The sequence below is a fragment of the Rhineura floridana genome, chromosome 3 (assembly GCF_030035675.1).
Source record: "Rhineura floridana isolate rRhiFlo1 chromosome 3, rRhiFlo1.hap2, whole genome shotgun sequence".
Lineage (NCBI taxonomy): Eukaryota > Metazoa > Chordata > Lepidosauria > Squamata > Rhineuridae > Rhineura > Rhineura floridana.
The window spans coordinates 100766511-100779653 of NC_084482.1; the positions used below are offsets into that span (position 1 = coordinate 100766511).

The 13143-nt window shown below is 42.4% G+C and overlaps 1 protein-coding gene across 1 annotated transcript in view; it reads right to left on the reverse strand.

Moving 5' to 3' along the window:
* Positions 1–2344: 2344 nt before the first annotated feature.
* The window catches only part of FSTL4 (follistatin like 4), a 404792-nt gene continuing 393993 nt past the window's right edge, over positions 2345–13143 (reverse strand). The window contains exons 12-13 of the mRNA XM_061613401.1: positions 6383–6492; positions 2345–3370 (exon numbers count right to left, since the gene is read on the reverse strand). Coding sequence (XP_061469385.1) covers positions 2668–3370; positions 6383–6492 — 813 coding nt within the window. The 3' untranslated portion in view covers positions 2345–2667. The remainder of the gene's footprint in view (positions 3371–6382; positions 6493–13143) is intronic.

Consider the following 13143-nt stretch of genomic DNA (forward strand, 5'->3'; position numbering starts at 1 on the left):
GGTTCAGTTTGAGGACGTGGACAAGGTGCTTGGACAGGTACGTGCAACCACTTCGGTACTGGATCCTTGCCCCTCTTGGCTTATAAAAACTAGCAAGGATGGAACAGCCGGCTGGGCCAAGGAAGTGATAAATGCCTTACGAGAGGGAGTGGTCCCTGGCTGTCTGAAAGAAGCGGCGGTGAGACCACTCCTGAAAAAACCTTCCTTGGACCCAGAGGACTTTAACAACTATAGACCAGTGGCAAATGTTCCATTCTTGGGCAAGGTCTTGGAACGAGTGGTTGCTGACCAGCTCCAGGCGCTATTGGATGAAACCGATTAACTAGATCCATTTCAGTCGGGTTTCAGACCTGGTTTTGGCACTGAGACGGCCTTGGTCGCCCTGTGTGATGACCTATATCAGGAGAGAGACAGAGGGAGTGTAACTCTGTTGATTCTCCTTGATCTCTCAGCGGCTTTTGATACCATCGACCATGGTATCCTTCTGGAGAGACTTGCGGAGTTGGGTGTTGGAGGCACTGCTTTGGAGTGGTTCCGCTCCTACTTGGTGGGCCGTCTCCAGAAGATAATACTTGGGGAACATTGCTCGACCCCGTGGGTTCTCCAATATGGGGTCCCGCAGGGTTCGGTCTTGTCTCCCATGCTTTTTAATATCTATATGAAGCCGTTGGGTGCAGTAATCCGGAGTTTTGGAGTGCGTTGTCATCAGTACGCTGATGACATGCAGCTCTACTTCTCCTTTTCATCTTCTTCAGGTGAGGTGGTCGATGTGCTGAACCGTTGTCTGGACGCGACAATGGACTGGATGAGAACTAACAAACTGAGACTCAATCCTGATAAGACTGAGATGCTGCTGGTGGATGGTTTCTCTGGTCAGATGGTGGATACATACCCTGTCCTGGACGGGGTTACACTCCCCCTAAAGGATCAGGTTCGTAGTTTGGGAGTCGTTTTAGACTCTTCCCTATCACTCGAGGCCCATGTAGCCTTGGTGACACGGAATGCATTCTACCAACTTCGGTTGGTAGCCCAGCTACGTCCCTATCTGAGTAAGGAGGACCTTACATCAGTGGTTCATGCTCTGGTAACCTCACGTTTGGACTACTGCAACGCGCTCTACGTAGGGCTACCTCTGAAGACGGTTCGGAAGCTACAGCTAGTGCAAAATACGGCGGCCAGACTGCTAACAAGAACTAAGCGGTCTGAGCATATAACACCTGTTCTGGCTCGCCTGCACTGGCTTCCAATATGCTACCGGGCCAGATTCAAAGTGTTGGTATTAACCTATAAAGCCTTATACGGCACGGGACCACGATACCTGCAGGAACGCCTCTCCCGTTATGAACCGGCTCGTACACTACGGTCTACTACGAAGGCCCTCCTCCGGGTCCCGACCCATAGGGAGGCCCGGAGGGTAGTAACAAGATCTAGGGCCTTCTCAGTGGTGGCCCCCGAATTGTGGAATAGTCTCCCCGAGGAGGTATGCCTGGCGCCGACACTATTATCTTTTCGGCGCCAGGTTAAAACCTTTCTCTTCTCTGAGGCATTTTAATCTAAGTTATTTATGTAAATGTTGTAATTGGTATTTTAGATGATGTACTTTTATATTTGTTATATTGATCTTGTAATTTTATTATTGTATATGTTTCTATGTTTGCCGTCCAGAGAGCTGTTTTCTAGTCGGGCGGGATATAAGCTGAATAAAATAAATAAAATAAATATACCTGTCAGTACAGAATTCTGCCATGTTTGGTTTCAGAAAGGTGTTGGGCTAGCCTTCTTGAATTGTGTTTCCCCAAAAAGAAGCAACTGATGTTTCTTTCCAGTATCTTTGCATTCTAAATACTGCTTTCAGTTAAAGTATATTATCACAAGCCTTGATTTTAACCTCTTACCTTTTTCCTTTGATGTCAAGGGTGATATCTTCAGTGGAGGCCTGCAGCTACTGGAGGGCATTGAGGGGATATTGCCACCCCCTCTACATTTCAAAATAAAGTAAGTAAAAAGAATATGTTCGAGTTTTTCAATTTAGCTTCTTAGTCTGGTTTGTTTGTTTTTTAGATTAGTGGAATTTTTAATCTGTTTGAATATTTAAATTTCCTGACTTGATTATTGAACAACTATATAAATAACATCTTCATTAAGAAAAAAAGGTTAAAAAAGACTTTTGACTGAAATTGCATTTTCAACAGTGTACATAAACACATAACATCCTCCAGTTCGCCCATCCATGTGAAAATGTCTAAGCTACAGGCCTGATTCCATGCCACATGGCACACATTACATAAATGTTATGTTGGACCAATAGAATGAATACTGATAATAAGCTAGACAGAACGTAAGGATCCATCAGCCTTTCAACTCAAAAGTGTTGTACAGAATCACCAAGGAATGTGGTTTATACAATCTCAGTTTGAGAAATTATTCCTTTCCCTAGTATATGTTCCATGTCTGACTTCCACACAAATTCCCAGCATAACCAATTCCTATTAGCAGAGCATAGTTTATATTTTCAATCTTGCAAATAGGCCAGTGTTGCACCATGAAGCTTATACAGTTTTTCCCTCAGTGTAAAAATATACAATGCTACTGCATATTTTTTCTTTTTTTGCAGTTAAAGGTCCAATCAGTTCATTGTTTCCTGAAAGTTCTGTTCCTTTTGGCCTTTCATACATCTCCAACCCAAACTACTGTGTTACCCCTCTTGATACCCGAAACCTCACAGCGTAATGTGTTTTGTCTCCCATTAATTATAAATAGTGAATCCTTTGCTGGTGTTATAAGATATTGCCCAAATAATCCACTGTCTTGGATAATTCTGTTGTAGTCACTCCAGGGCCAGTCTTTGGATTTGATAGGGTCCTTTAAATTCTTCAAGATGTCCATTTTCCCTGTTGACAACTCTACAAAAAGCACATCTGTTTGCAAATGTGAAGTAGCATATATATAATACTGATTGCCTTCGGTGAAAGAGGACTGAAATGTCAGAGCAGATATGTGCATGCTGGTTTGTAAGTCATAAATCAACTTGATTTCCCCTTGGACTGTTATTGCCTGGACTCTGATCTTCCTGCTGTGTCCATCTGCGCTGACCAAATAGCGTCCATCAGGAGAGATATAGGGAGTACCTGATATGCCACTGTTGGGGCCAATAACAGAATCTGTAACACTGTCAATTATAAGCTGTGGAGTCATTGGTATTGATGTATTTATTTTGCATTGGACAAAGAAGTAGCCACCCAAATGCGTATAGGCCATGGCTTGTGGCAAGCAGCTGTAGTTTTTGAAGCTGATAGTCTTGATGTGAGCGACAGTTTCCAGATCAATTTTGTGAACTGCAGATTTTGACTTGTTAAAGATGAAGCCAAATCTGTAATGGGAAAACAATGCAAACAATATTTGTATTACAACAGATGCCACAAAGAAGTTAGGCAATTGTTCTAAGAGAATAATAATTCCTCCTATCACTTGGTTGAGGAGTGCAAAGCATTCCACAGACATGCCTTGTTATGTCTTAACAGCAACCCTGGGAAGTAGGCCACTATTAATGTTGCCATTAATATTGATTTATTTAAAATATTTATGAATCGCCTATAACCATAGATTTCTAAGCAATTTAAAATGAAATAATATACAGAATAATATACAATAAAAGCAGTAGAGAATTAAAAGTGATCTGATAAAATTAGTGTTCCAGAAATGCTTGCTGAAATAAATGTTTTCACAGCATCCCAAAATCCATACAATATTGGCTCTGCAATAATAATGTTGGCCTTTCTCCTAGGGTTGCTATAAGACTTACCGAAACAGCATCTATGGAATGCTTTGCGCTCGTAGGCCAAATTATATGAACGACTGAGGAAGTGAGTGAGACAAAGATACATTGCTCAAGGCCACAAAGAGAGTTCATATCTGAGCTGTTATTTTAACCAGAGATTCGCAGCTCATAATGTGATTGATTCACCTTAACCACTAATGCTATAGCATTATCTGCTGGAGACACAGAGGTAGTCAAGAAAGGAGACATATTAAAACCTAAATCCCCATGCTGTACTCTAGAAATAGAGGGTTGGATCCAGGAAAGAAGAAGCAGAATTCTGCTCACGCAATGGAGTTTTCCCAGCTTCTTTGCACTCTGCCATAAAGCTGTCCCTAAAGGTTGAGGGACTCTCTGGAACCCATATGATGGACCACAGGGGGCTCCAGCAAGATGCACAAATCCCAAAAAATGGACAGGGCTGTCTTGTTCAAATGAAAGGGCATTTCTGGATCCAAATCAGTGTCAACTGGTGTGCTACTGTATAGGTTAGGGTTAGCTATGGCACAATGCAGAGGATCACCAGATGCACTTTCTTGCTGCAAAGCACTAGAATTTTGGGTTTAGGCCACTTGTTATTGTTTCTTCGTTATGTTATTGTTTCTTCGTTAAGCTAATGTATTGTCATGTAGCATTAAGGGTTTCCCCCCCAAATTAGATCAACATCAACCTAAGTCTTCAAGAATATATAGCATGGAAAACTAGTTTTTCAAGCCATGTAAGTATAATAATTCAGCATCATAATTAATAGAAGCTATTCTTCTCCACGTTGAATGAGATGAGAAAAATCAAGGAAACAAAATGTATATGTCCTATGGGAAAATTGTAGAGCAGTGAACCTACATGATATGATGTAGTAGATTTTTCTTTGCATAGATTCTATAATTCCTTTGCACTCACTGCAAATTAATATATTGTGTTAATTTCCCCATCATATTTTTAAGGAAACTATTAAGAGATGGGAGGAGGGGATGAGAAGAAGTTAAGCCCTGCATTTGCTCTTGTGAGTAATTCTCAAAGGAAAACAATAGAAAAATGGCCCCTTTCACCCATGTTCCATACCACTGATTGGCTTATCTGCCTGAAAGACAAACACATCATGTTTCTTGAGATCATGCTTTTGAACACTTGCTACACTCTTTCCCAAACACAGCAAGTCTAGGTCGCTAGATTTTCCTAATAACTTTAGAGCCAGCATTCCATTGTGTGAAAATCATATCTCAGATTTGCTTTTTCACCTATACGGCACAGTTGTCTCCATATAATATTTCCCCCTCTTAATTTTAGTCAGAAGCATCACTGAAGTGTCCAGCCATGACAATTTACTCCTGAAGAGTTAGCCAGCAACTGCATGATCACACATAAACACTCCTGGGATTTAGTGTTTGATTCAGTTGCTATATTTGTATCTATCAGAAACTTTTCATGGGGGTGTATGGGGGAATGGTGGCAGAGAAAATGAAAATGATGTGATATACAATTAGAGAGTAATGAGACGACACTTGAAGAAATCTTTGAACAAAAACCTTTTTTAAAGCATTTCTTTAAAAATTCGTATTGGAATGTTTAGAATGCAATTCTATATATACTTCACCTGGGAATAGTCCTATTTAACTGAATGGAACTTACTTCTGAGTAGATATGCACAGGACTGCACAGCAAGTTTAGAAAAGCAGGTCAGTAGGAGGATGGCGTACTTGCTGCTTTCAAAGTAGTACTCCGTGTGTGTGAGAGAGCGAGCGAGTGAGCCAAAGCATCTGCTCACTCAAATCTTAATAAAATAAATTATTCAGAATATGTTTAATGGGCAGTTATCTTTCTTCCAGAGCACCATTGGTATAAATACATGTAGTAAACTGCTTTGGTTTTATTTAAAGAAGAAAATGTTTAAATGTTTCAAATAAATCAGTGCATAAAATTATGCTTTCTGCACTGAAACACATTAAAAAAAGACTTGTGCTTGGCTAAAATGATGATGTTTGGCAAACCCCAAGAATACCTGGGGCTGAACACTGCATGACCAAAAGGCTGAATAAAAACTGCTGATGCAGATTTGTGACTCAACAGAATGTTTGTAATGGCTCTCAGCCAGGAGGAGAAGAGTTGCCAGTGAAATTTTGCATAACCTGTAGTTTCATTTATTTATTGAAAACATTTCCACACTGTCCTTCAATTCAAAATTTGTGGTTTACAATAACTAATAAAAACCCAATAAAAACACAGAGAGGCTTTGCTAAAAATAGCCACAGCAGGAAGAGGGGGATATATCTGAGGTTAAAAACACAGAAAAAATAAAAAGGGTATTTTTGCCAAGCACCTACTTATCATGTTGGCCATTATTGCTCCATTGCTTCCTTGTGTGCTTCCAAGCTGTCTGATTTCATGTGCTGGTTCATGTTTCATAGCTAACTTGTGAAGCCCTTTGGAACAGGTCTTCATGGCTTATGCTTCCTAGCGTGGTGGAGCTTTTGGCAATTGTCACAGAAGCAAAGCATGTAATTCTCATGATTAATAGAAATTTCATCAATTAACACTACATACTACTGGGGCTGAGAGGGCTCTTACCTGATGTGATTGATAATGAGATTTGTATGTGGAATAAAATAATCATCCATTCCATCCAGCTGGGTGCGAATGATATGCTGGTTTTCTCCTGTACTTGCCTCTGGTATTACCTAAAAGAAATAACCAAAATGCTGAGCGTGGACAGAACAAAAAACAAGGCACTGAAATGGAAACTCTAGATTACCTAGATTAGTGACGACTAACCTGTGGGCCTCCAGATATTTGTTGTACTATGACTCCCATCATCCCTGACCATTGGCCATGCTGGCTCGCGTTTATGGGAGCTGGAGTCCAAGAATATCTGCAGGGTCTCAGGTTAGTCATCCCTGACCTATATCAATATGATTTTTTTCATGTATCTAGCAGCATTCCATAAGTCAAAATGGAGGCTGTTCTGGTTCCAGGAAATAAAGTATGCTAATGAAATGTCATTTGTGTGTATATGTGACATTTGCAAGGTAAGAGAATAGCTCCCCATCTGCTTTCACACTGTCTGTATCAAAAGACAATGCAATCACGCAAGCACTGAAATAGTGTCCCAGCTCTAACCTTTCCATAATTTTCCTGCACTGCTTATTATAAACACTGCTTCCATGTTCACATATAATAATTTCACTGAAATGCACCATGTTAATTAACTGGCTTGAATGACAAACTGCAAAGTCACAGCAGTTGTCTCTCTGAAAAGATATCTAGAGTGCCAGGGGAGATGGGTGGGAAATACATGGAAAGGAATAGAGTGAATCTTTCTCTTTTCAAAAAGGTTTTTGAGAAGAATACAAGCCCTTTGCTACAATGGAAAACTCACTATTTCACCTGTATCCCTCGCAAATCATAGAGGGGATTCTTTCTTTTTTTTAAAAAAAAACTCAAATCAAATGATAAAATGCTTCCTTGAGGAAGTGTTTTGTGTTATAAGATGCCTAAGGTCAGTTCATTAGGAGTATTTACTCACTCAGCGGGTTAACAGGATGTCTTCAGAATTTACAGCAAAGTAATTCATTACAAAAAGTGCTAGAGCCTTAAAAGATTTGTTTCAATACTGCCCTTCCTCCCAGCAGGAGCCCAGGGCGGCAAACAAGGCACTAAAAACACTTTAAAACATCATATAAACAAATCTTAAAATACATTAAGACAAAACAGCATTAAAAACATTTTAAAAACTTTTTTAAAAGGGTTAAAAACATTATTAAAAAACATATTAAGCAATTCTGACACAGATTGGGATAGCTCTCCACTTAAAAGGCTTGTTGAAAAAGAAAAGTCTTCAAAAGGCACCAAAAAGATAGCAGAGATGGTGCCTGCCTAATATTCAAAGGGAGGGAATTCCACAGGGTAGGTGCTGCCACACTAAAGGTTCATTTCCTATATTGTACAGAATGAACCTCCTGATAAGATGGTATCTGCAGGTGGCCTTCACCTGCAGAGCGCAGCGATGGACTGGGTATGTAAGGGATAAGATGGTCTTTCAGGTATCCTGGTCCTGAGCTGTATAGGGCTTTGTACACCAAAACTAGAACCTTGAACTTGGCCCGGTAGCTCATGGGCAGCCAGTGCAATTCTTTGGGGTGACATGTCCCAGTGAGCAGTCTTGCCGCTGCATTTTCCACCAGCTGCAGCTTCCGAACCAACCTCAAGGACAGCCCCACATAGAGCGCATTACAGTAATCCAGCCTGGAGGTTACCAGGCTTAGTAAGAGCATGCTTTTTTTTTTTTTTGAAGGAATGAAACCTGAACAGAATGACCCATTCGGTTCAGTTTTCATTTTTTAAAAATGAATGCAGTCAGTCACAAATGGGTATGAATATGTTCAGTTTTCAGTATCCCATTTGTGACTGTTCGTCAGTCATTTGGGAAATATCTTATCTTCCTCTGGAGATTGTGGTGACTGCAGCAGAGCTAATTTTGGCTCCTGGAGGCCACCACATAATTTTCCCAGAAAGTCCTTGATGTCAAATCATCTGTGGGTGTTCCAGGCAAGGGGAAATGGCAGCTGACAATGCGGCAATATTTTAACTGTAGCAGTCCCCATTCTCCCACCACTACCTCCACCAAAAAAGACCCTGAAATTATGCAACATCTGGAGCATTCTGGGAAAATAAAAGACAGCTGACAAAATCATTATAAGGGATTAGACGGTCTTTCAGGTATCCTGGTCCCAAGCTGTATAGGGCTTTGTACACCAAGACTAGAACCTTGAACTTGGCCCGGTAGGAAATGAGCAGCCAGTGCAATTCTTTCAGCATTGGGGTGACATGTCCCAGTGAGCAGTCTTGCCGCTGCATTTTGCACCAGCTGCAGCTTCCAGACCAACCTCAAGGGCAGCCCCACATAGAGCGCATTACAGTAATCCAGCCTGGAGGTTACCAGTGTGTGGATAACAGTGGTCAGGCTATCCCGGTCCAGAAATGGCCACAGCTGTCTCACCAGCCAAAGCTGGTAAAAGGCACTCCTAGCCATGGAGGTCACCTGGGCCTCTAGCAACAGAGATGGATCCAGGAGCACCCCCAGGCTATGGACCTGCTCTTTCAGAGGGAGTACGACCCCATCCAAAGCAGGCAACTGACCAATTATCCGAACTCGGGAAACACCAACTCACAGTGCCTCCGTCTTGCTAGGATTCAGTTTATTGGCCCTCATCCCCCCCCCACCGAATCCAGGCAGTGGTCCAGGGCTTGCACGGCCTCTCCTAATTTAGATGTTATGAAGAAATAGAGCTGGGTATCATTAGCATACTGCTGACACCTCGCCCCAAAGCTCCTGATGACTGCTCCCAAGGGCTTCATATAGATGTTAAACAGCATGAGGGACAAGATGGTACCCTGTGGCATCCCACAGCACAGCTGCCAGGGGGCCAAAAGACAGTCACCCAATGCTATTCTCTGAGAACGACCCTGGAGATAGGATCGGAACCACTGTAAAACAGTGCCTCCAATACCCATCTCACCAAGTTGGCCCAGAAGGATACCACGGTCAATGGTATCAAAAGCTGCTGAGAGATCAAGTAAGAATAACAGGGTCACACTCCCCCTGTCCTTCTCCCGATAAAGGTCATCCATCAGGGCGACCAAGGCCAATTCAGTCCCATAACCAGGCCTGAACCCAGACTGGGATGGGTCAACATAATCTGTTTCATCCAAGAGTACTTGCAGTTGCTGTGCCACAACCATCTCAATCACCTTCCCTAAAAAGGGAGTATTTGCAACCGGTCAGTAGTTGTCACAAACCAATGGGTCCAGGGTGGGCTTTTTGATGGAAGTGTTTTTAACGTAATCATGTACAGTACAGTATATTTAGTTTCCATCATGTCACTAGTGCAATATAACCAGTACACAAGCAGTTTAACAACATTGAGGCTTCTTCATTGTGTGTGAAATAGCTTGTAAGGTGTTAGGGGTCTCCATTTGGGGATTTGGCCAATGGAAACCCTAGTGAGTTGTTCTTTATGCCATCATAACACTGTTATATTTTCGGCGCCAGGTCAAAACATTCCTCTTCTCCCAGGCATTTTAGCATGTGTTTTAAAATTGCTTTTTAAAAATGTGTTTTTAAATTTGTATATTTGTTTTTAATGTTTTTAATTGTAAACTGCCCAGAGAGCTTCAGCTATGGGGCAGTATACAAAAGGAATAAATAATAAATAATCATGGCAATTTGCAGATAAGCTATGTGCTGCATTTCAGCACCATCACAGAGGCTAATGCCTCTGCAGGGATCAAGTGATAAAAGAGGCCAATAGGGATTCACCTGATCTCTGAAATCTCCATTTATGCACTGACCACTTTAAAGATCAGCCTGTTCCCTGCCTGGGTGGTACCTGTTACCACCAGACTCAACAGAGCACATAAGTTGTGTATGAATTAATCCACACAGATCATTAGAAGGTTGCATAGCTTTGTTGAATAAAATTCTGAAATGGGGCAGCTGCTACTAATGTTAATCTACATTCCTTGTGTATGTGTCACTGTAGATGCCTAACTACTTTCCAGTTGTTCAGATAGCATGTTCTTGACAAAAAAACAGGAGCGGCTTGCGCAGTGGGGCAGAGCCACAGCAATAGCCTCCCAGTACTGGAGCTGCTGCCGCTTACCTGGAGTGGGAGGAGTGAGGCAGTGACGAGGTTGGGGCTGCACAGGCTTGCTGGTGGGAGCACCAGATTGGCTCTACCGGTGTGTCCACATAGTCTCCATCTCGCTGCCATCTCACCCCTCCCCTTTCAGTAAGCAGCAGTGACTCCATTGCCAGGAGGCTATTACTGGGGCTCCACCCTACTGGTTAAGCCTCTCCTAATAGTAATAGTCTCAAAGCCAGGTCCATGTTAACTTTAATTGCCACAACCCTAGAAAGAAGAAATGAAATTGTAAGGGGTGAAGGTAACATTTTATGTCTTCTTGTGTCTTATGCATGAAGCTGTGTTAATTATCAGGGGTTTTGGCTGAGGTTGCTTAAGAAACTCCCCTTTTTGCCTCCTCCTATGGTCACAATTTTATATACTGATAATAATAAGAATGAATTGGATGTAATGTTTTCCCCTAATCATCTGTAGCCATTATTTTGCAGATGGGTTTCCTTAACTGAAAATGCATCTGATTTTCCGTAGAAACCCAACTGATTTGTACAATACTGTACATTTTTTGTACATAGTGGCAGCAAGTACTGCACGGAGCTGATTGTTTGCAGAACAAACCTTTGGCCTAGCATGATGTCTATTAATAGATGCAAGGGTGTTTTGGAGATAAACAAAGAGTTCTTACTCCCACGTTCTGGCAAAACAATTGGTGTGGAATCTATGGTACAATATATCAATGAAGTCCCACACAATGCTAGATCATTGACAGATGTATCACCATCTTTTATCTAATCTGTTGGATCAATTACCAGATCTCCTCCATCTAACAAAACATTTTCCCTCCAAATGTTTTCTCTGGTTATGGCCTACTTCCAATTCCAATTCAACATGTAATTTAACTAAGTCAGCCTTACTGAAGCATAAATTACAATGTTGGGAGGTAAGCTAGATCAGATCTCTATACTAAGACAGAAATTTCTTTTCCCAAAATGCTTGTCAGTTTAGGTTATTCAAACCATAATGTTCATGGAGTAGAGACCTGTCATGATGAAAACGGTCATACCAGAGGTCCCTATGTACCAAGGTCAACATTTAGCAAATCAGCAATAGGTTCAAGCTCATCAGGCTTGCTCCATTTCTGCCATAAGGCACGTATGCTCTTCTTGAATCAGTTCTACAACCATGAGTTCTTTAGAATATAGGTCTTCAATAGGTGTGTTGCAATCCATAACCGAGTCATGACCACCCTATTGTGGATCAAACCAAAGCCCCTACAAATGTTGTTTGGACCAGGGAAGAAAGGAAAAAGGAGGACTGCAGATAAAGAGAGAAAAGGAGAGACAATGCAACAGAAAGAGAAGAGAGCACTAGATAGCTATTAATAGTATCCATGGGACAGAAAAAATAATCAAAAGATTAGTAAAAGGCTCTGTGTTGCAGGTCAAGTCAAAGTTGGATCTTTGGTTGGATCTTCCATGTTGCAGGTCAAGTCAAAGTTGCATCTGAAATAGTAATTGTTATTGCTAAAGACAGAACCCAGTGAAGGTAAAATTTAGTTCCCACACTGTAACCAGTTTGCCGATCACTTCCAGAATAAGATCTCATGCATCCGACGGGACTTAGACTCGCAAGTTATAGCAGTTGATCCTAGTGAGGTGTCCGGAACACAGTCTTGTCATGTTTTGTTGGATGAGTTCCAGTTGGTTCAGCTCGAGGACGTGGACAAGGTGCTTGGACAGGTACGTGCAACCACTTCGGTACTGGATCCTTGCCCCTCTTGGCTAATAAAAACTAGCAGGGATGGAACAGGTAGCTGGGCCAAGGAAGTGATAAATGCTTCTTTACGAGAGGGAGTGGTCCCTAGCTGTCTTAAAGAGGCAGTGGTGAGACCACTTCTGAAAAAGCCTTCCTTGGACCCAGACAATCTTAACAGCTACAGGCCAGTCGCGAATGTTCCATTCCTGGGCAAGGTCTTAGAACGAGTGGTTGCTGGCCAGCTCCAGGCGCTATTGGATGAAACCGATTATCTAGATCCATTTCAATCGGGTTTTAGGCCTGGTTTTGGCACCGAGACAGCCTTGGTCGCCCTGTATGATGACCTATGTCGGGAGAGAGACAGAGGGAGTGTGACTCTGTTGATTCTCCTTGATCTCTCAGCGGCTTTTGATACCATCGACCATGGTATCCTTCTGGAGAGTCTCGGGGAGTTGGGAGTTGGAGGTACTGCTTGGCAGTGGTTCCGCTCCTACTTGGCGGGCCGTCTCCAGAAGGTAGTGCTCGGGGAACATTGCTCGACACAGTGGGTTCTCCAATATGGGGTCCCGCAGGGGTCAGTTCTGTCCCCCTTGCTTTTTAATATCTACATGAAGCCGTTGGGTGAGGTCATCAGGAGCTTTGGAGTGCGTTGTCATCAGTATGCTGATGACATGCAGCTCTACTTCTCCTTTTCATCTTTTCAGGTGAGGCTGTCGATGTGCTGAACCGCTGCCTGGCCGCGATAATGGACTGGATGAGAGTTAACAAACTGAAGCTCAATCCAGATAAGACTGAGATGCTGTTGGTGGACGGGTTCTCTGATCGGATAGTGGATATATGCCCTGTCCTGGATGGGGTTACACTCCCCCTAAAGGTACGGGTTCGTAGTCTGGGAGTCCTCCTAGATTCTTCCCTTTCACTTGAGGCTCAAGTAGC